A 20,898-nucleotide genomic window follows, 5' to 3' on the forward strand; every position below is an offset into this window, starting at 1 on the left:
GATGACACCAAGCTGAGTGGTGCCATTGACACGCCAGAGGGACGGGATGCCATCCAGAGGGACCTGGGCAAGCTGGAGAAGTGGGCCTGTGTGAACCTCGTGAGGTTCAACAAGGCCAAGTGCAAGGTCCTGCATCTGGGTCAGGGCAACCCCCGGTATCAATCCAGGCTGGGGGATGAAGGGATTGAGAGCAGCCCTGCCAAGAAGGACTTGGGGGTACTGGTGGATGAAAAGCTGGACATGAGCCAGCAATGTGCGCTCGCAGCCCAGAAGGCCAATCGTATCCTGGGCTGCATCCAAAGCAGCGTGGCCAGCAGGTCGAGGGAGGGGATTCTGCCCCTCTACTCCGCTCTGGTGAGACCCCACCTGGAGCACTGCGTCCAGCTCTGGAGCCCTCAGCACAAGAAGGACACGGACCTGTTGGAGCAGGTCCAGAGGAGGGCCACGAAAATGATCAGGGGGATGGAACACCTCTCCTATGAAGAAAGGCTGAGAGAGTTGGGTCATTCAAGGTCAGGTTGAACGGGGCTGTGAGCAACCTGATCTAGTTGAAGATGTCCCTGCTCATTGCAGGGGGGTGGACTAGATGACCTTTAAAGGTCCCTTCCAACCCAAATTATCCTATGATTCTATGATTCTATAAAACCCTGGGACTGGCTGGTGACTTTGTCTTTAGCCAACAAGTCCTGGGGTAGGGTTGTGTGGACACAAACCAGACCTTTTGAGGTTGACTTAGCAATAAATATTCTGAAAATCCCTTTCATTTTCCTCCCAGTTGCAGCTTCTCGGGCCATAACCCACCCCAGCAGAGCGTGAGCTGAGGGAGCACCTCTGGGATTTTGGACAGGATTTAGGAAGGAGATTTGTTTGAGTTTCACCCTGGCCCCTATAGGAACTCCTCTGTCTTTGCACAGGGTTGCAGACTGGCTCAGGAGCAAGTTTTCAGCTGTTTGATGAGTGTCTACGGTCAGCCTGAGTAGGCAGAGCTCCCTTTGTGGTTTGTGTATGGCAGCCTGGGAGCCCTGGTCTAGCACAATACCGTATCAGGGAGAGAAGAGATTGGGGTTAGCAAATGCAGAATAATAGAGCATGTCCCGTATGCCAGGACATGTGGCTGGATGCTTCCCAGAGATAAAGACCACAGCAATTTCCATTCTCCTCCAATAGATCTTAATACAGTATCAGAATAACTTCTGCTGTTACAGATGCACCTTCAGCCAGAGAGAATGAAAATCTCAGATAATGTAGCTCCAGGGCAAAATTCTGATTTCTTTAGTGATTTGCAATGAGTTTTCTGCTATCTGCATAAGGAAATGCCTTGGAATTGCTAAAAAAAAAGCTGAAGTTTTACATACGGGCTGAAAGCATTGCTGTGGTGTGTTTCAGTGCTTCCTGTCCCTAAAGGAGTATGTTCCAATGATGCTTTGCAATCATGTTGGGAAAAGCTTTCTCAAATTGCTTTGTACTTTGTAAAGCAATAAACTTGGACCAAAAAGTATGGAGGGAGCTGGGGAGCTCAAGCTGATTGTAATTATTCTGGCGGAAACATTTTCCATCAGAAAAATGCAGATTTGATTACATTCCCTGTTGACAATGGCCTTTCCAACTGAAAATAATAGAAGAGCTTCATTTCAGTAATACTTTGTTTCGAAGTTACGATTTCACTTTTAAAAATATTAAATAACACGGCCATGTAATATTGGGACTTCACTGCGGTGAAGCCTTTTCTGGAAGCAGTTCCCGAACAGGAATGATAGATGAGCTATGGAATAGGAATGATAGATGATAGTTTTGTTGCACTGCAAAGCCACTGAAAGAAAAGCAAACTGAAAGGCAGATTATTGCAGTATTTTCCTCACCTTTCTTTCGGCCGGAATATTTGAAATTAACCCTTTTGGTCCATTGTGGCCTGATCACGGCTGCTGTAAGGCTGAGGAAGAGGCAGTGTGCAGCCGAGCTGCCCAAAACCCAACCAAGCGCAGGATTGTAATTTACCACCCGGCAGAGCTCATGTTTCGGGCAGTGCCTCCGCCGCATCCCTCCTGCCTGCATCCCTCCTGCCTGCATCCCTCCTGCCTGCATCCAGGGCTGCTCTGTCACCGTTCTCCTTTCCTCTTCTCCTGCAATGAGCTCTCACATCTGCCTGCAATTACCGAGAGCTTGCAGCCCTTGGTTTTATCTTGTCTTCAAAGCAGCCTTCTTTATCTGATGGCGATTCTGAGTCTGTTTGGGCAACTAAGGGAATTTCCAGTGTAATCAATAGGTGTCAACAGAGGCAGTGGAGCATTGGTGCTGCAGGGTTCAGGTAATGAGGAGCGAGGTGTACAGCCCAGCTCTTCTGTCAGGTTGTTACTCAGGGATTTGTGGACATATGAAGATCACCTTGAGGTAAAAGTGCTCAGCGGAGTTTGGAGACTATGGTGATTGTCAGCCAGAGAAGATAAAGAGGTACCCGTTTTTACTGTGCAACTGAAAGTGAAAATAAGGGGGTAAAAACTGGCCCAAACCAAGGGAAAAATAAGATTTTAATTCACTGCGTTAGAGTTTGAGTTTCTGTGAATAAATAGCAGAAATTACAATTTGTCTCTGGCACTCGGACCAAGACAGCATTTCTGGCGTTATTGAGTTTCATTTCAAAATGGAGCTAGCTCTGCAGTTTTCCTCCTTTTGAGCAAGGATTGTTGTTTGTAGGACAAAGCTCATATTCCTGAGCCTTGAAATGGTGAAGAGGGAGAACTGGAGAGGGTGCGTTAAAGTCAAATTTGGTTTGCCGAGCTCCTGTTCACAAGATATGCTCTCAGTGAAGCAATTTATGTGTTATAATCCCTTTGGCTTTTAAGGAGAAAAACTGTCTTTTTCTGGGATGGAGTAGATTCTGGGACTTGGGGAACAGAAAATGCACAGGAACAGGCAACTTTGAACGGAAAAGCATTAAATCACAGGTATAGTGTGGTCCTTCCAAGGGGCAGTCTCCTCTGGGTGGTGATACCAGAAAAACAAGTAGTGGGAATAAATCCAAGGGCCAGGTGATAAATCTGCTGATAGGGGGATGCTGAAGGCATTGCTCCCGTCCCACCTGGAGGAGTCAGTGGAAGAGCAATGAGCAATACGTCACCATGGACTTAGAGGTGTGTGGGCTCATCTCATAAGTCCTGAGCAGCCTCTGCTGGGGACCGAGATGCTTCTCTGGTCCTTAGTATAACCGTAGTAAGGACATATTAAGTTGGGTTTAATGTGCCACTGGGTAGCCATGTGGAAGTTAATTAAAGGCAGAGGGACTGGGAAAGCAATCAAACTCCAGTAAAACTTGCCGCAGGTACTGCCTGTCCTGACTCGAGGGTCGTTTTGCGATGGGAAGAAGGATGCCAACTTACCATCTTTGTCAGAGCCAACTCTCTGGGTGTTTGAGATGCTCGTAACAAATGGATCTCTGCATAGCTGTTTCGAGGACATTATTCTAAATGGCAGGTACCTACGTTTGAATATTGGGCAGTAAATTTCCAACAGAGAGTGCTCAAAGTCTAATTAAGCCACCTTTGCAAAGTCTAGGGAAAGAGCTACAAATGATGGGAGAGGTTATATTTCCTGCACAGTTATTGCCAGGCAAGACTGCAGACTGAAACTCTCATTTTGGTAAGAAATGTATGAAGACTGTTCTAGCAGTAAATCAGTACAGGACGCAAATTATATATATTAAAAAAAAAAAAAAGATGAGCGGCCATTATCTCTTCAACATTAATGTGAGTCGTCCCTAAGCAATCTTGAATCAAATCACTCTCGTTCTCTGAGATGCTCCAGGGTAGGGTCTTAAGCTCATTACCTATTTATGTCCAGCAAGTGTTTCACTTCTGATGATGAATTGACTATTGATGTCAATAAACTAAATCAGCAGCTCCCAGATATTATAGGTTTATGTCTAGGCAGCTTAAAAAAAATGTTGTGAAGTTAAACAATTCTCTACATGGCTCAATGGTTCCCAGGAGAATACGTACTGTGCATGAGGTTCTCTGAAGTGGTGTAGTGTCACGGGAGGGAAAATGTTCTGTGTAAAGGATGAGGGAAGGATAAAGATTGTTTTCTAACAAAAAGATCTAGTGAAAGAGGAGATTGATGTTTCTTTGGAAAACAGTGGAAATCTGTTCTCTTCTTATTCACCTTTTTAGTAGCATGTTCTTAAGTTGTAAATAAAAGTTGTAGCATGCATCTTAAATTCATCTGCTTTCATCGCGGTGATCTTCCTTCATTGTTAGGAGTTGCTTTTCCTTTTCCTTTTCCTTTTCCTTTTCCATCAAGAATGAGTAATGAATTTTTACTCTACCTTGAACATCCACTTCTACTACACTTCCAGAAAGCCTCACGAAAGCCCTGAGTCTGACTGCCCGCCTTAGTAACGGTCCCATCACAGAGACCAGAGCTGGAGAGGACCATAAGCCCAACCAGCGCAGGGTCCACACAAGGACAGAAGTGGCTTTCACCAACAGTGTGCAGTGGCCGAGCTGCAGCTGCCTGGAGATAAACAGGCGTGGGCCTCTGGGGCTGTTTGCAAGGCACTTTCCAGCAGTTCAATATTCCATGACAGGAGAACAACAAAAGAAGCACAAGAGGAGACTGTGCAGGTCTTACAGAACTCTCTGAATTGACATATTTTGCCCCAGTCTGTGTGTTTGGAGGTACATAACCCTCTCCTTTCTCTTAGCTGCAGAGTTTTGTGTGTGGAACAAGTCAAAAGAAGGGTGTCTCCTGATGGTTGCATTGAATACCCCACCCAACATGCCTGCGGGCACACAGGGTCCCGTGGGTTGTGCCAGGAGACCAAAATGCCCCTCTGGAAATGGCATGAGGTGCAGTGCTGGCTCCACATCCATCTCCTGCAGAATGACAGTGATATGCAGTGGACTCTTGCATAAAATGCTGAGACCTTTAAAAAGATGCTTTCCATCCAATGAATAGAGATGAGACATTTGCTTATGCGGCCAAGACCCATCCTAATGCTGCTATTTATAATGACTTGTTTGATTGTGGATGCTCAAAAAAAGACCCACGTTATGAGCCATTTGGTTGAGAGAGTGGAACCACAGAGCCAAGGATGCAGCAATACATCAGGAGGACCAGAGACCTGAGCAAAGTTTTCAAACAGGGACTGGCAGATGTGAACCTCAGTACATGATCCCTTGTGTAAGAATAAACATGAAATCACCTTGGTTTTATGCTGACTGCTGCAGTGTACTCTGATATACTTGGAGTAAAAATTTTGTTAGCATGCGGAGGAGTAGGGGCACGGGCTGGAAGAGGTCCCTGAAGCCAGTTCCTACTGCTAGAGGTGACTCAATCACAGAAACCGAAGCTGCCCAGAATGGGTGAAGCCCCGTTTTGAAATGCTGCAGTCATTGCTCACCTCTGAAACATTCTTCTAATTGTCAGGCTAAATTTGCTCATATCCATTTGTTCTTAGACCAATACTGCTCTTCACCTGAAATAGCTTTTCTCTGTCCCTGGGATGTCCCCTCCATCTCCCTGCCCTCCTCAGTGCATCACAGATGGAAATCAAAGCACCTCCATGAGCCGAGCCCTGCTCTTCTCTCGCCTGGCAGCCTGGCCGTTTGCATCCTCTCCAACCTCATCCTCACTTCTTTCATTCTGAGTTCATCCTTCGCCACTCGGGACCAGCCCGTACCTTTCTCAGGCACTGGAAACTTGATTATTCTGCATCATTTAATAGTGAGGGCCACAGCACAGCATCTCCAACCCCATGCATCCTTCCTTTGGCATCAGGAGGAGCTGAAGGGGAGCCCTGCTTGTCTCCCGGATGAAAATAGGGAAATTTATAGGGAAGAGTGGAAGTTGTTATTTTGCCAAATTCTTCTGACAGCTGGCTTTCAGCACCGCGCTTCCCCGCTGGCTCCGTGTGATGCTGCAGGGCTCGTGCAATCACACGCTGCTCAGCACACGCCGCCCGCAGAAGGGGTGCAGCCACATTTACAGAGCAGCCTTGTACAAAGACATTTGAGTACTGCTGTCCACGCCGGCCTGCCCTCGGCGTAAATATCCTCAAGTATTCCCAATCCAGCCCCTGTTGCTTGCACTAAAAGCTTCCATTTAAGAGAGTATCTCGTAACAGCAGATAGCCTTTATGTTGTGCATTTATGTGGTAATGGGGTGTTCCCGCAGGTTACTTGGCAAGCGTTAAATGTGTTTGGGAACATAACCACAGGAAATGTCATTTCCACAAATCATTTTTTCCCAGGGAAATAAAAAAAAAAATCTGCCAAATTATATATGAAAAAGTCCCCCTAAGGAAAAACAAGATGAGGCACTTAGTTTTGAGGCAGACCTTTCTGAGCTGAGATACTTGGTCAAGTCGACTAGCACCGGTTTGCTTTGCCCATTCGACATGACTGTGCCTGTCCGAGCTGCCCTAGCGCTGAGGCCGCTATTAAACCCGGGTGTTTATACCCCATTTCCAGCTGCGTGTTTTTGGTGATGCTGACAGGACTTGGTGCCTGAGCCTCGGCAAGGCGCTGCAGCCGTTCAGGTAGATGCGGCTCCAGGTTGCAGTGAAAGAGTTTGTTCTGGGGATGCTGAACTGTTTTGTTGAGATTGAGAATAACCAAGTGAAATATTTTGACACTTTTGATTGGAATATGCTGGGGGGGGGGGGGGGGGCGTTTCCATTAGATGAAAAATTTGGTTATTTTGACACTGTTGCAATTTGCAGCAAAAAAAAAACAAGCGTAAGAATAGCAGATGGAGGGGTGGAAATTTCCATTTTTTTAAACAGACACAGTAGTTACGAGACTCACTTAACAGTTCACTCAAGGACGTGCTATTTGCAGCTTTTAGATCATTCAGTTTGTACTTTGGTGCCCAAACTTGCAATTAAGTGAATGAGATGACTTGCAAGATTTCGGGTGGTGGTATTTCTTCTCTTATCATACTAATGAAAATAACCATATAGGACTCTGATTGTAATTACAGTGCACTTAGGGTACGGTAGTTACAGTGTAATTACAAAATTTATTACGGTGGTATTTATACCCAGTGAAATAACCTGAAACCATCTGCAGCGCCCGAGGGTAGCTACTGGACACCAGTGGCTCAGGCTGAGTTTGTTTCCCAGAGAATCGTGATTCATTCTCATTCAGGAAGCCAAACAAGAAATAATGATGGTTGCCTCTAGTTACCAGCCAGAGGGAAATCATCTGTGAATAAACCTGCTACTGAACTTGGAGAAGGGATGAGCCGGGGAAGGGAGCGCAAGGTCAGGCCCAGGGCAGCTGTGAGTGCGGAGAGGTGTTTTGAAGGGAAGGGCTGGAGCGGGTGCGATGTGAGCGGGTGGGTGAGGACATTGTCTTTGGATCTTTCTGGATGCAGATGGAGAGACTTAATGACTTTCTAGGCTGGGTGTCAGGTCCGACTCTGACAGCGGTCTTGCTTTGCGCCCTTCAGAAAGGTAATTAAAAAATCATCCTTTTCCCTGATTCTTCCTTTCTTTCTTCCCAGGGGAGCGTGGGGGTAACTGGATGGCCCTGTGCTCCAGAACAGGGAAGCTGGAAGGTGCAGCTGTTAAATGTGAGGAAAGAGGGGGAATGAATTAAAAGCAACCCCCCCCACGCAGCTTTTAAATGCTCAAATAACTCTGAGAAATGAATGCTGCACTCTCGGCTCCCGTGGAACATAAATCCTCACCTGGGGAAAAACACTGAGCTAAACTTTCCTGAGAAATGTGCCTTCAAACCCAGCTCACCATATCTGCCTTGGCCCAGCTGACTCTCAGGCGAGGGCCCTTCTGCTCCGAAATCTTGGCCCATTTGCACAGCGCTCCTTCCTTCTTGCTGGACTTTTTGTCCTGGCAACTCTTCCCAGCCTTGTATTATTTGGGAATTTAATTAATGTTGTGTCTGCTCCCTCTTTGAAATCATTAACGAAGATGTTAGTTAGGATGGGGCCAGATGCTGATTCCTTCTCTCCCCTCGTTCACTTGAACGCTGTTGAGCATTAAGCATCGTGTATGGTCCATCTGACGAAGTCTCTTTGCAGCAGCACGGCTTGCTGGTACTGTTTGAATTCATTCTGGGAACGAGATGGTTTAGTGCTGCTAATAGTCACTGGCTGTCTGGTGAGCACCTTCTATAGAGGAGCAGTATCGCTGTTCCTAGGGGCTGAAGAAACTGAGGCATGGAGAAGAGCACTCAGGTCCTAGCCTGGGCTCCTTGAGAAGAAGTGACATTTCCAGAGGCTCAGGTCAGTGCCATCACCAGCTAAATGGGCTACTTTCTGTTCTCTAAATCTTTCTGTACTTCCTCTTCTTTTTTCCCTTTTGTACTCTCATATAGTTCTGTGTCACCTTCCTATATTTGGGAGTAAAAGAAGATACTATATAGTGGGAAAGGGAATAAATATTAATATTTGCTAACGCCCCAAGGGAGGTGTAATCTGAATATATGTGCTCCGTTCGGTGTGGAGGGCTGCTGCCAGCCAGGCTGGGCAAGGAGAAAGGCAGCTGCTGGGGCAGCATCGCTTTGACACCCACTCCCCCCGTTATCTTTAATCCTCCTTTTAAAGACAAAACAGGGCTCTGCTTTTCTTGACCAGGGTAAAGCACCCCTATGCAGAGCAGCTTCCAGCCAAAATGGAAGAGGTCTCAAAGTTTCCCCCAAGCCCCGGCAATGTCTTTGTTGAGAGATTTACTCCACGGACCACATCCTCTCCCAGTTCTGAGCCAGGAGCATCAGTTGCCATGGCGACTTCTTTGGGAAAGTCATATGGGGAAAGTGCTCATGTATTTTTAGCTTTGGGTAATGAAATTTAACAGCTGGAAATAAAGGTGAGGGCCAGCCAGGGTGCCACAGGTTCACGGACCGCTGTTTGGGACCGGCTCTTCAGCAGTGCCAGGGGAAGAGCTGGTGGGGCTGCGTTTGGGAAGGATGCTCAGGCCTGTGGCTCACACTCTGGGTGCTGTGCAGGACAGCACCCGCGAGTACGTCGGAGGAGAAGGAATCGCTATAAAGAAAAGCTGATAAGGAGGTGGTGTTACATGTAAAGATAAAGAGGCGCTGACTGAGGTCATAGCTACTCGTGTACGGTGTGTTCAACCTATAAATAGCTCTTCAAATATACCTCTGCACAAGTGGTATTTATAGAGTGATGAGTGGAAGAAGCTCCATTTGGGGTCAGGAGTTGATGTGTGAAGGATGTTTCAGGCTTGGTCAAAAGTTGAGGTTTCTGAGAGGTATGGACAGAGCTGGACCCCAAATGTGTGGGGTTTTCTCCTCTGATTGAGGCTCAAAGGTTGCAGTGCTGTTAAATGCGCCTTCTGAAATCAGTGTATCTGGAGAGGATACTCACCAGATATTGGCCTTCAGATATCCTACAGCGGAGCCCCTGTACAGACGTAATTTATTCATGTAATTTGGATCAGTCTAACTTGCCTGTAAACTTTTCTGAAGGTAGACTCATATTTTATTTTGTAAAATACTTTCTTGGCTCCCTGCAATATTTTTAGTTCCTTCGTCTTCAGCTGTCAAAAGTTTATTTTAAAATTAATTGATTTGAATGTAATATTTACTGCACTTTAGCTTTCAGCACAGCATATGAAAATAGATTTCACTACAGCTGGCAGTGTCTAATGGGATTCGTTCCTACTCCAAAGGCTCTTTGCATTATGTACTGATACTTCCAGCTGAGCTTGCTTTGAACAGCCTCACTATCTTTTCATATCACCGAGCTTACACCAGCTTGGGCTGGCAGAGAGACAAGGCAAAGCATTTAAGCTTAAAGAAGCCACAGTTGATGCATACCTGAACCCAAAGTGTAGATATTACAGAGCTGGCCCAATAGTCATTGGAATTAATAGGATCTTCCCTTCTTGCGTCAGTGGCCTCTTTGGCTGGGTTAAAAATTGATCATATCTCATTATGATAACCACAGTTGTGGTGAAGATTAAGCAGTGGGTCACAGAAGTGCCCCGGCCCTGGCACATCACCAGGGTATTACACATGGCAGAAAGCAGCACATGAAAATTGGAGCAGACTTTGCTAACGCACTGGTGGTGTTAGTGCAGCCTTTGAATTGTAAAGCTTTAAATAACCTGTTAGCAAAGACGTCACTGAAACCATTTCCTGGTGGGTTATGATGCTCCTGGCTTTTTCCCGGGAGCACCGAGGACCATCCGTTACTTTTCACGTGGCCCCGCTGCGGGGGGCTGCTGCCTCCCGTACACCTGGGAGCAGAGGGCAGGGGGAGGTGACGTGCCAGGAGTCCATGGCACTATTGAGAATATTTTCTCATCTGAGGCTTAATGCCTGAACTACCCAGGGCTGGACAAACTTTTTCCATCCAATCTGTTTCCTGATAGAGAACAGAGTATTTTTTAATTAGGCTCTTTTTCCCCAAAAAAACCTGCTGAGTTTTCTCTCCCACTTCTCCAATGAAATGCTTCCACGTGAAGATGAGACTCCTCTGAGCAAAGTTGCAGTGGGTCCCAGCATGCTGGTTTTTCATATATCCTCATTCCCAAAAGAGATATGATAAAGCATCCTGTGTTTTCCTCTCCACAGCATGGTGCAAAGACCATTTAACCAGAACTAAGAAATCAGCGCCTCTTTCTCTCCCCACCTCCAACCAAATCCTTTCAAGTAAACAGGCTCCCAGCTGGCTGAAATGTTAAAATTTCTCTGTTTGGCATTTGCAACAGTCAGATCTGGGGAGCTTGGTGGTGGGGCTTCAAGTTGAGAGGTCTGTGAGGAAGCGGGAAACATGCAGAGCTGTCGAGGCGGCAGATGCGTGGGTGTCTTTCAGTGTGCTGCACGAGTGGAGAGCAGCTATCAAAGGCTGGAGGGGGATATGCCTGAATTAAAAAGCAAAACAAAGTCAGATGTCAGAAGATGAGCCAGGCTGAGGAGGAATGATGGAAGCGATTCCTTTGATGCTGTCAGCATTTTTATTGATCTGAGGCTGTTTATTGCTGTAAACCAGTTATAAATTAGAGAAAAGCTATGAAGAGGAGTGAGAAATGGAAATTGCCCGGGTATGGTTTAAAAGATGTACATCCGCATTTATCGGACAAGGGAGAACGTGCGCATCCAGGCTTTGGCTGCAGAGCTCTGTACCCTGCAGAGGAGGCAGTCAGCACCCAACTGTTCCTGTTCACGTAGTTTTGTTGGAGAAAGTTAGAGCTTGGTCTGTCCGTGTGACATGAAGTAAATCTGCCTTGCAGACATGCTGAGGGGCTCGGAGAAGGGCTGCTGGAGAAGCCCCTGGGGCTGGGATTTGCTGTGCAGCCATATGCAGGGAGACTTTACTGTAGATCAGGATGGTTCACCCACAGCAGTCGAGGGCAGATGCTGCAGAAAGAAACAGAGTTCAACGTGTAATGAATAAATAATTTTGCAATGATATTTAGCACAGAAAATAGGCAGCGTGAGTGTGGATGCTGTTGTATTTATGTATCTGCATACAGAGGCGTGCATACATGAGTGCACACACCCCCATATATATGCGTGCATGAACATACCATGATGTTGACTTGAAATTTTTAATATGCATCATTAACATTAGAAGAGGCAATATATGCTGCTTCTGCGTCCCATGTGTTCAGATGCATTGACCAGGGAGTCCTCCACCATAAGAACTCCTCTTTTTCCTCCTCCTTTACAGAAATCCGTGAAGCTTTCCGGGTGCTGGACAGGGATGGGAATGGCTTTATATCCAAGCAGGAGCTGGGCATGGCAATGCGTTCCTTGGGATACATGCCCAGTGAGGTGGAGCTGGCGATTATCATGCAACGCCTTGACATGGATGGTAAGTCCTCGCTGTTGGTTCTTCTCTGTTACCGGTGGAGGGGGGCTTTCCCAGGGCATTGCAGCCCATGTTTTTGGCTCAAAGAGTTTACGGTCACCAAGGAAGGACTGGGGAGGAAGCCATGAAATGTTGCCTTTCACCCCAGCAAGGAAAGGGCGGACGACCGTGAGCCATCAACCTCCCGTAGATAAACCTGCCTCTCAGGCAACCCATGCAAGGGAGATGGAGCATCTTTTATTTGACTGGCTGATACAGTTGGGTGAAGACAGACCAGCTCTTGCAACCTTTCTCTGCAGAGTTGCAAGCGGTCTTTTGCAAGGCTGTTGTAACCTTTCATTTCTGGGCAGCAGCTGGACCAGTGACTCTTACTGGGAGATGACCTGGGTGCATAACCAAGCAGAGCTGCCCGGTCCTGTGGCCTCACCGCTCCTTGCAAGTAAAAGATGCTGTGGATGGGAGCTGTGCTGTGTCGTAATGGAGTGTTGATGGTTTTTGAAGGAGAAGTTTAGAAGGGTGGAATAATTTTGAGCAAAGTCCTGCTGTGAGATCTCGTCAAAAGATTACTAAGAGGTAATAAAAGAAACAGAAACCACCATTAACGGGAAGAGAGAAATGCAGCATCAGGATGCTGGAGCCAGGGGGGGCTTTTTAACTGCTGCAAAGCTACAATCAGAGCTGATCACAACAAGCGGGCTGTCTTTAAAATGCCCTTGGTCAGAGCAAGAAGGGAGACTTTCCTGATGCCTGAAATGTGCAGGGAAGCTGGGATATGGATCCGACCTTCTCCCTCCCTTCTGCAGGCGGCCGCAGCAGGGTGGAAACACTATGCAAAGTTAGATGAAATAATGCTAAACCGGAGTGCTGGATGCAGCCCCGGTCTGAAGGGGGATGCTCGGCAAGCCGATGTGCGCCAGCATCCTCGGGGAGACTGCTGAGAGAAGAGCCCATGGGAGATGGTGGCAGCAGGAGTGAAGCTCTCCTACCTCCCTGGGGATATCTGAGTCGAATGCCCCCATGAGGTGCACAGTACAACTATATTCATCAGGCCAGGAGAAGCGGGGAAGAAGCTGTCAGCCTGCTCGAGGGTGTTCAGCATCTCCCCTAGAGCAGGGAGGCAACATAATGCAAAACCTGGTGGATAGAGAAGATCAGTTGTTGAAATTATCTCATTCCTAAAAGGAAAGAAAAAAAAATCCATGGCTTTTAAAAGCATTTTCTCCAAAAATTATTGTTTGTACCTTGTTATGTTCTGCTGGCCTTTCCTAGCAGACCAGGTGATTTCTCTTTAGGTTTTGCAAAGGCCAGACTCAGCACGGTGCCAATTCATGGGGTCTTTTACCGAAACTCTGTTCTTTTTTGGAAAAAGAGTGCTGTGGACTTGGCTTCCAGTTTTGATTCATCTCCAGTTATTCCCTGACTCTCGTTCTTACAGACTTGAGACTTTGGCACTCTTTCGTATACACTCCTAGTGTGCAGGGACCTGTAATCGGAGAGGTGGAGTTAAAACATAGAGTAATGGGCTGCAGATGGAAGGTGTTAAATTCCTGTTTGAGACCTTTCAGAAAGCTCGATGGGTTTTCTGCAGAGATGGGAGGTGATCCTCCATCTCTTCCATCTCAACAGTTCCAACAGCTCCAAAGATACAGTCTGGTTGAACTGGGTGTTTTTATTGTTCTTATGTCTCAGCTGCCTGTTGTTGCAGTATTTTGAGCAGAGGGTTTTGCGGCTGGACACGAGTCTGTGCTATGTGAAGGTCAAATGGGCCATACATTGAAAAAAGACAGGGTAATGGGAAATTCCTTAGGCACTGAGCGAATAGGGGAATATTATGTGAAAGATTTACCTTGCCTGCAAATTGAATTAATACTGTATGGCTTGAATTAATATTATATGGCTTATGGCTACTTTTTCTCCGATGGATTGTCTTCATTTTTTTCTGGGATTTAACTTGAAATATGTAGTGAGCACCAGCAATAGCTTCCTCCTGCCTCTCCCACTGTGCATGAGCATCATTCGGTAGCGGGGCTTGAACCCAACGAGCTCCCGGGGATGTCAGTCGTGCCCTGCGCTCCCCAGGACAGCCTTACCCTCCTTCCCCTATACTCCTGTTGAGGGTTGCCAAATTTTTCCAAGGCTTTGGCTCAGCATCAGGTGGGTGGGAAGCTCAGCTGGATGAAAGGTCACGTTCAAGGAGGAGTCCCCTGTGGTCAGGAAAGCCAAGGGGGAGGCGGTAATCCTCCTGTGCATCCCCCAGCACCTGACATGAATTATGATGTGACGGCAGGTAGCGTAGCCAGACGTCTGTTTCTTCATGCAAGGCTGCTGCCAGTGTCTGCTAATAATGAGGTAATACAATTGGCAGTGGTTTATATTTAATCTGAACCAGCCTGAACAGACCTAGTGCAAACATACGGTTTTCATCAGGAATTACCTTGGGAGTGCATTCACATTGCAGGATGGCAGAGTGGATGTATCTGCCGTGGTTTATTTAACTGATGGGCTTCAAATAATGAGCAACTGGAGCTGGTCTGAATTTGGTTTTCATTGCAAACCCTGTTTTCTGTAGAGATAAGGAGGGAGGCTCAGCCCGGTCTAGGTCAGGCTGAGGAGACATTCGCGCTGTGGGAGCAGGATGGCTAGGTTGGTCAAAATATGTTTTAAGAGGAGCATATGCAATGTATGCTGGAGTGGCTTTGTGGCTGAGCATAAACTGATATGACAAGAGCATTTCACACCTGTGTGTCACCTTCTGCCACAAAGGATCTCACCGAGCTCAGTAAATAACATGGGGATCAACTCCAGAGACGCCCAAGGAGAGTTGCTTCTGGGGCTGTAGTGTGCAGCTGTTCAGTAGCACGCAGTGAGCCTCCAAATCAGAGCAGAAATGAAGGTGCATTTCATAATTCATGGCATTCAAAGGCAAAATGTAGTTCGTTAGAAAATGCTGCATGGACTTAAGTGAAAATGGCAATTGCACAGCTTGGATTTTGCCCAGGAACCCTTCACAGGTGTCATATCGCTTTTAATGCCTCCGTGGGTCTTGAGTGCTACCATCAGTCTTCCTTCACAGGTGACGTGCCAGCAGCCCTGGCATTGACAGGGTGGAAGTGAGTGCAATGAGGGGGTTTGCCCACACAGAACGTCATGGGGTGATGCTGAGGATGCTCAAGAGCTTCCAAATGTCCTCCAGGGCTCAAAGCGGCAGGAGGGGACTCCTGCCTGTTGGGATCTCAAGGATGCAGGTTGTCCCATGCCGTGAAGCCCATGGCACACAGAGAGGCTTGGGTTACTTATCTGCTAGACTTTGATGCCATGACATGGCAAAGCTGTCACAGGGCTGGGGTCGAGGGAGAGAAGTTTAGCCAAGAAATGGTGAGATCGAACTCCAGGATGAGTTTGGGGTCATAAACAAAGCAAGATATATTTTCCTGTGCACAAGCAAGTGTAAACTCACAGCAAATCCTACATTAAGAAGCATCAAAACCAGCTTCCCATCCCCAGAGATGGCTGTCAAATATTCCCAAGAGATTGACTGCACAGTTGCACATTGACTTGGCTTTTTTTACCCCAACAGCTGAGGCGAGTTTGGGCCACTGGGGCAGGAGATGTTTCATTCCCATGCTGTGGCAAGGGGTGACTGATGGGAGCTGGTGGTGGCACGCAGGAAGCCCTCAGCCTTGGCCGTGCCTTGTCCTGAGGACATGCCACAGCCCTGCAAAGGACCACGCTCCCAGCTACATTTGCCCTCTTAGCATGGCTTTGCTGAATGCAGCTATTTCCAGTGAATATCTAATTCTTGCCAGTCCTCACTGGAGGAAGGCAGGCATCAGAGGCTGGAGTATCCACTGCATTTCCTACAGACGCCTTCTCCACCTTTTCTTCCAACTCTCTTTGCTGTTCTGCAAGGCATGCTTCACCCAGGTGAAGAGGAACGCAGCTGCCACAGAAGGAAATATTATAGTTGGCATAAAAAACTGAATTAGGGAGAAAAATTAGAATATACTTGGAATATTTCAAGGTCTCAAGAGAAGTCTCATAAATCATCAGAAACACCCTTTTATGAATTACCAGAAGATGCTATGGCATTGCTCTGATGGGGGAGATGAAAGTACCAGAATAGAACAGAAGGCCTCTTTTGGGGAATGAGGGTGAGGAATGGTGGTTCCGTCACTCAGAGGATGAGATTCACATTAGGCCAAAGCTTTGCTTACATCTTGATAGAAGTGGTGCATGACTGTGTGCCAGCAGAAGGTTGTTCAGTATAGCTGGGCATCTCTCCAGTGTGCTGTGCCTTTTAGGGACATATTGTTTGCTTTTGGTCTGGAAATAGAGGTCAAATTTTACTTTAGTCTATACCCCTGATTTGCTTTATCCTTAGACATAATTAGGTATTGCATGAACATAAATACTGCAGACTATGAGAGGTACATACATTTCCATCTGCAATCTGGAGAATGACCTGAAATATTCTGCCAGTATGTGGAAAGTAAAATATTGTATATATTTATGTGCTGGAAAAGAAATTATTTGTAAATTCTTCCGATTGGCAGTAATGCTAATAAAAATGCAGAGAAATGGCACATTAAATGTGTTGCCGTATCTGGGATGCCTACTCTTTAAGCAGACTTTCGCAATAAAATAGATGAATGTGTGACTTAAGTGTCAAATTGTTTCATTACAACATAAGACACTTCTATCTGAGGAATAAAATAAGCACTCAGTGTACTAATTAGAGGAGCAGCTGGTTTTCAGTACCCTGGAAAAATAACTTCAGGCTAACACAAGAGGGAAAAAAAACCCCAATGTGTCAAATTTTTTATTATAGTACAAATAGGAAATACTTTGATCAAGCAGAAGACAAGCTGGTTTCATCAGCGTACAAGCGAGCTACCTGTTACCTTTTATCACATTATATGATGCGTCAGCAGTAGTAGCAAAAATACAGCTATGACATCCTTATGAGCAACAAAAAACAGGAGAAAGAAATCCCAATTTAAAATTCTGCATGTTCCCAAGGTGCTTTGCAATGGCTTTTTGTGGAGCAGGGAATTGAAGGGGGGGGGGGAAACAGTAAGCTATTCACGGTGACCCTGGCAAAAGAGATTCTGCAGGTATGCAGCTCTCCCAGGAGGCACTACTTCTGAGGTTCATCCAGCTTTGGGCAGCCCCACGGTTGCAATAGGGTTCTGCAGATTTATTGTCTTCTTATGCTTTGCATGCAGAAGTTGTGCTGCTGAGGTGCTGCCCCGCACAGCGAGGCATACACACACTTGCTGTGATCCCCTTTGGAAAGGGAATAAACGGCAGCGACATAGCTGCATGGCGTCAAGGGGTGGTGTCAGTACACTGTCACCCTAAAAGTCAGTTCTCCCAGCTGTTGTACTGCTGTTGGGTCAAGGATTGTACATAGACGTTGCTTTGGTTTGCTTGTACTTGCTTCCCCACACGAGGGAAGGGACATCAAATTTGGGTGCTCCACTGGCTGGAGCATGTATACTGTGTCACAGGGGTGGGAACAACCAAAGGACCTGGACTGGGAGATCCAGAGAGAGAATAAACCTCTCTTCTAAAAATTGAGTGCTGAGCCTTCCCCTGTGGCCTGCTTTGCCCTCAGACGTTGCACGGCCAAATCTTTGCTTCTGTCCAGAAGATCATCTTGCCCTGTGTGGGACAATGGTGACATTCACAAGCTGAAAACATTTTATCTCTTTCTTTTGTGTCTCCCTCTCTTCTTCTTTTCTTTGTTGTTCACACACACACACACACACACTTTACTGCCATGGATAATTCCTTGTGTTTCAACATTTCAACATGAAACTGTGTAAAATAGCCCGGGCTGCTGGAGGTAGACCAGAAACAGTTTACGTGTTTAAAATGCAGAGTTAATAAGAAAAGCATGGACAGGTTGTTGCCGGCTTTGGGTTTGTCCTCTGTACTCAAAGGCCTCTGATTTTTATATGTGAGAAATGATCTAGCAACATTCAGCATGGTTGTCCTTTAAAGTGTGTTGCTGAGCTGAGAAACTTGGTCGGTGAGATGGATTTGATGAGACTTGTCTGTATTTATAGAGGCCACTTTCTTCGTGTCTGCTCTGATTTGTAAAATGGAGATTATCATATTACGTGTTCTTGCTGCAAAGAATGAAGAGTAATTATTGTTGCTGGTGAAGCAAGTCAGATTTGCAGCTCAGTACCGGGAAGAGGCTCATAAGTAATATCAAATTCTGTCTTCGATGCAGTGCCTGGATGGCTGAGTGCAGCCGTGTTGAATAGACAGGACAAGAGGAAACACTGAATTGCAGTTCCCTCCCTGAAAGCTGTCCACCCTGTGCTCCCATGGGGCAGAGTCCTCTACAAAACACAGCATGCGATCTGTGATCTGTCTCACGCAGGCATGCCTTGTAATTTGTTTGCATCCTTGTTTAATTTTATTTATTCCTTAAAATGCAGTATAACTGGTATTACGATTTTGGTTTCACAGAATGCATATGCCACAGGGAACACACATATTCCTCTGTTTTAATGAGCCTGTGACTTGCTGGTCGTATCAAAGTTCTGCCAAGCTGTCTGATAGCTGCCGCGATGCACACAGAGCTCTCCTGCTATTCCCAGGGCCTGGGGAGCAAAAACAATTAAAGTCCTGGGTAGTTGGGACGTGATTTTGCCCCTCTTGATCCATTTGACAAAGGGATCTACTGGTTACAACTCGCAAGATACAAGAGTTCGGCGAAGATCTGCAAAATGAGCCAGCTTGGTTTTACGTGCCAGGTGCCTTTGCACAGGGGAGAGGCTCCTGGGGGACGCGGGGCGGAGGGGACGGGGGCGGCTTGCAGCGGCCGTGCTGGAGGCACGCCACGCTCAGCAGGCTCTGCAGTGCCTTTCCCTGCAGGACGGCTGGTCACAGGGACGGTAATTGGGGCGTCCTGTGGCTTCCCAGAGCCGGCGAGAAGTTGGCACGCTGCTTGGCAGGTGTCTGATGGAATTTTTTTTTTTTTTTTTACCGCAGTCACTGTTTTTGTTGGACTTTTCTTCTAGCCGAGCGCCAACAAGCATCCTGCTTGTTTTAGTGCGTGTGGTGGATCACGGGACACGTCACACCTGGCGCCGCAGAGGCAGAGCCCCCAGTCCTCTTCAATCTCTGCCTCGCAGGTCAGCTCCTGGACAGGCTCCCCTTGGGCAAACATGGGGAGTTAATAGATTTTTTTTTTTTTAATGGGGAAGCAAACAAGTCCTCTGCAGCCGTTTCCTCTTCCTTGCAAGACGAGCCAACGGGCTGTCAAAATGAGTAACTCTCAAGGTCCTTTTCTCGGTGTCATGATGGATGCACCCCCGGCTCTGTCTTTCTGGGCTCTGTTTGAGCCTTTCAGACCCCATGGAAATTTCCTCCTCCAGGAACATATGTCTGTACAATTTGCTAATCTTCTGTGTGTAGTTGTCATTGAAGCAGAGCAGCCGGCTCCGCACAGCCACTCCTAAAACCACAGGACATGGAGGTGCCCTTAAGGGACAGTTAGGGCTCCAGTGGAGAAGTTTCACCTCTTTCTTCAGCTCCAATGAAGTTTTTCCTTCAAAAAGCAGTCACTAAAGCTGTAGGATGTATGGCAGAGCTGGTGAACAGTAAAAGAGTGGCCGATGGATACACCTCCACTGTTCCCAAGGAGCAAGAGAAACAAGGTATTGTATTTTTTACATGTATGCCTTGACAGGGAATATCAGAGACCCTCTGCAGATGGCTCTGGGGCAGAAACTCCCAAGGGAATGCAAACAGGACTCTTTGGAACTAAGAGATAGATGCTCGTTGTCATCCTTCTCCATCCTGGGGAGTGGTTGCACGTCCCGTGCCTGTGGATCGCTGCGTAGGCAGGCAGGGGAGGCCTACCACCCGGCTCTGCTGGCAGCCTCCTTTCTGGTAACGTTTGGTAACGTTTGGGAAGGTGATGCTTCGTGCCTCAGTTTCCCCACTGCAAAACGGCTGTGTCAGCATTGTAGTGGAGCTTTGTCTCTTCATTTCAGCCAATTTCATGGATGTCTAGAACTAAAACTGTTTTCAAAGTCGAAAGTTTTATGAAAGACTTTCCCTAGTTCTCGTTGAAGTTATGGATTGAGGCTGAAATTAGGCAGAAAGTCTCCGGGTCGTGCTGGGGAAAGGGTCAGGCTGGCAATCAGGCTGTTCTCCTCTGACCTTAAAATGTCTGAAACCAAAATACTCGTCTGGGAAATATCCTGTGGCTGGAGCTTTTCTGTGCAAATCCTCTGCATCATTTCAAGACACAGCAGCAACAGCCTTCACCAGACTGTATTATTACTGCACGGGTTGCTTTATGGGTGCAAACAATGACACAGACCGGGACAGAGAGTCACTGCAGCTAGCTATTAAGAGAATAAAAATAAACAGGAGTGTTGTGTGCGCCTGGGACCCAAGCTGCAAAAGACTAGCTCATTAACTTTAAATATATCACCTAGCTGCACTCTGGAGGTCAAATTCGAGGAAAAAAAAAAGTGTGAATACTTATCAGTCTACACACAGCAGATCTTCATCTCCGTTTAAATGTGTGCATCATTTTAGTGCCATGGCAAGAAACTTTTAAGGAGGAGGGAGAGCCCGATTATCCTGAGACTGGCCAGGGAAAAGACTTATTTAGGAGGCAGTCAGGCCAGCTTATGCAGGCTCCCAGTTTAATGCACAAGGCTCTGAAAACCAGGTGTAAGTCTCTGTTCTGCCTTTGGGTGTAGGCGATGCAATCCATGCACGTTTTCGCCCTCTCTTTTTCTTTCCCTCTCCCGCTCTGTCTTTCTCCAGCCCAATGAATATTTAATTACATCATCCAAGGGAGCCGCTCCGACGGGAGACTTTTGGACAGACAGCGGTCAACTGAAGGCTGAGGGTGGGGGTTCTCCCACAGGATGAAGGGCGAGATGGGTTCACGCTGCTGCTCCTCTGAACATTTAAATATTTCTTCAAAGCAGAAGAGCTTTGGCAGGAGAGTTTGCAAGAGCCCACGCACAGGCTGCTGCTACCTGGGACATGGGGATTTGCTGTCCCGGCTCAGCCTGATCCCTCTCTCCTCTTCCAGGTCCCGCGTGGTTTGGGGGTGGTCTG

The 20,898-nt window shown here is 47.0% G+C and overlaps 1 protein-coding gene across 4 annotated transcripts in view; it reads left to right on the forward strand.

Moving 5' to 3' along the window:
• Positions 1 to 20,898, forward strand: part of CALN1 (calneuron 1) — a 130,252-nt gene that overhangs the window by 43,957 nt on the left and 65,397 nt on the right. For all 4 annotated transcript variants that reach the window (XM_076354735.1, XM_076354734.1, XM_076354732.1 and 1 more), the window contains exon 3: positions 11,656 to 11,799. In XM_076354735.1, the coding sequence (XP_076210850.1) occupies positions 11,656 to 11,799 (144 nt within the window). The remainder of the gene's footprint in view (positions 1 to 11,655; positions 11,800 to 20,898) is intronic.

The sequence above is a fragment of the Aptenodytes patagonicus genome, chromosome 17 (genome assembly GCF_965638725.1).
Source record: "Aptenodytes patagonicus chromosome 17, bAptPat1.pri.cur, whole genome shotgun sequence".
In the NCBI taxonomy this organism is placed as follows: domain Eukaryota; kingdom Metazoa; phylum Chordata; class Aves; order Sphenisciformes; family Spheniscidae; genus Aptenodytes; species Aptenodytes patagonicus.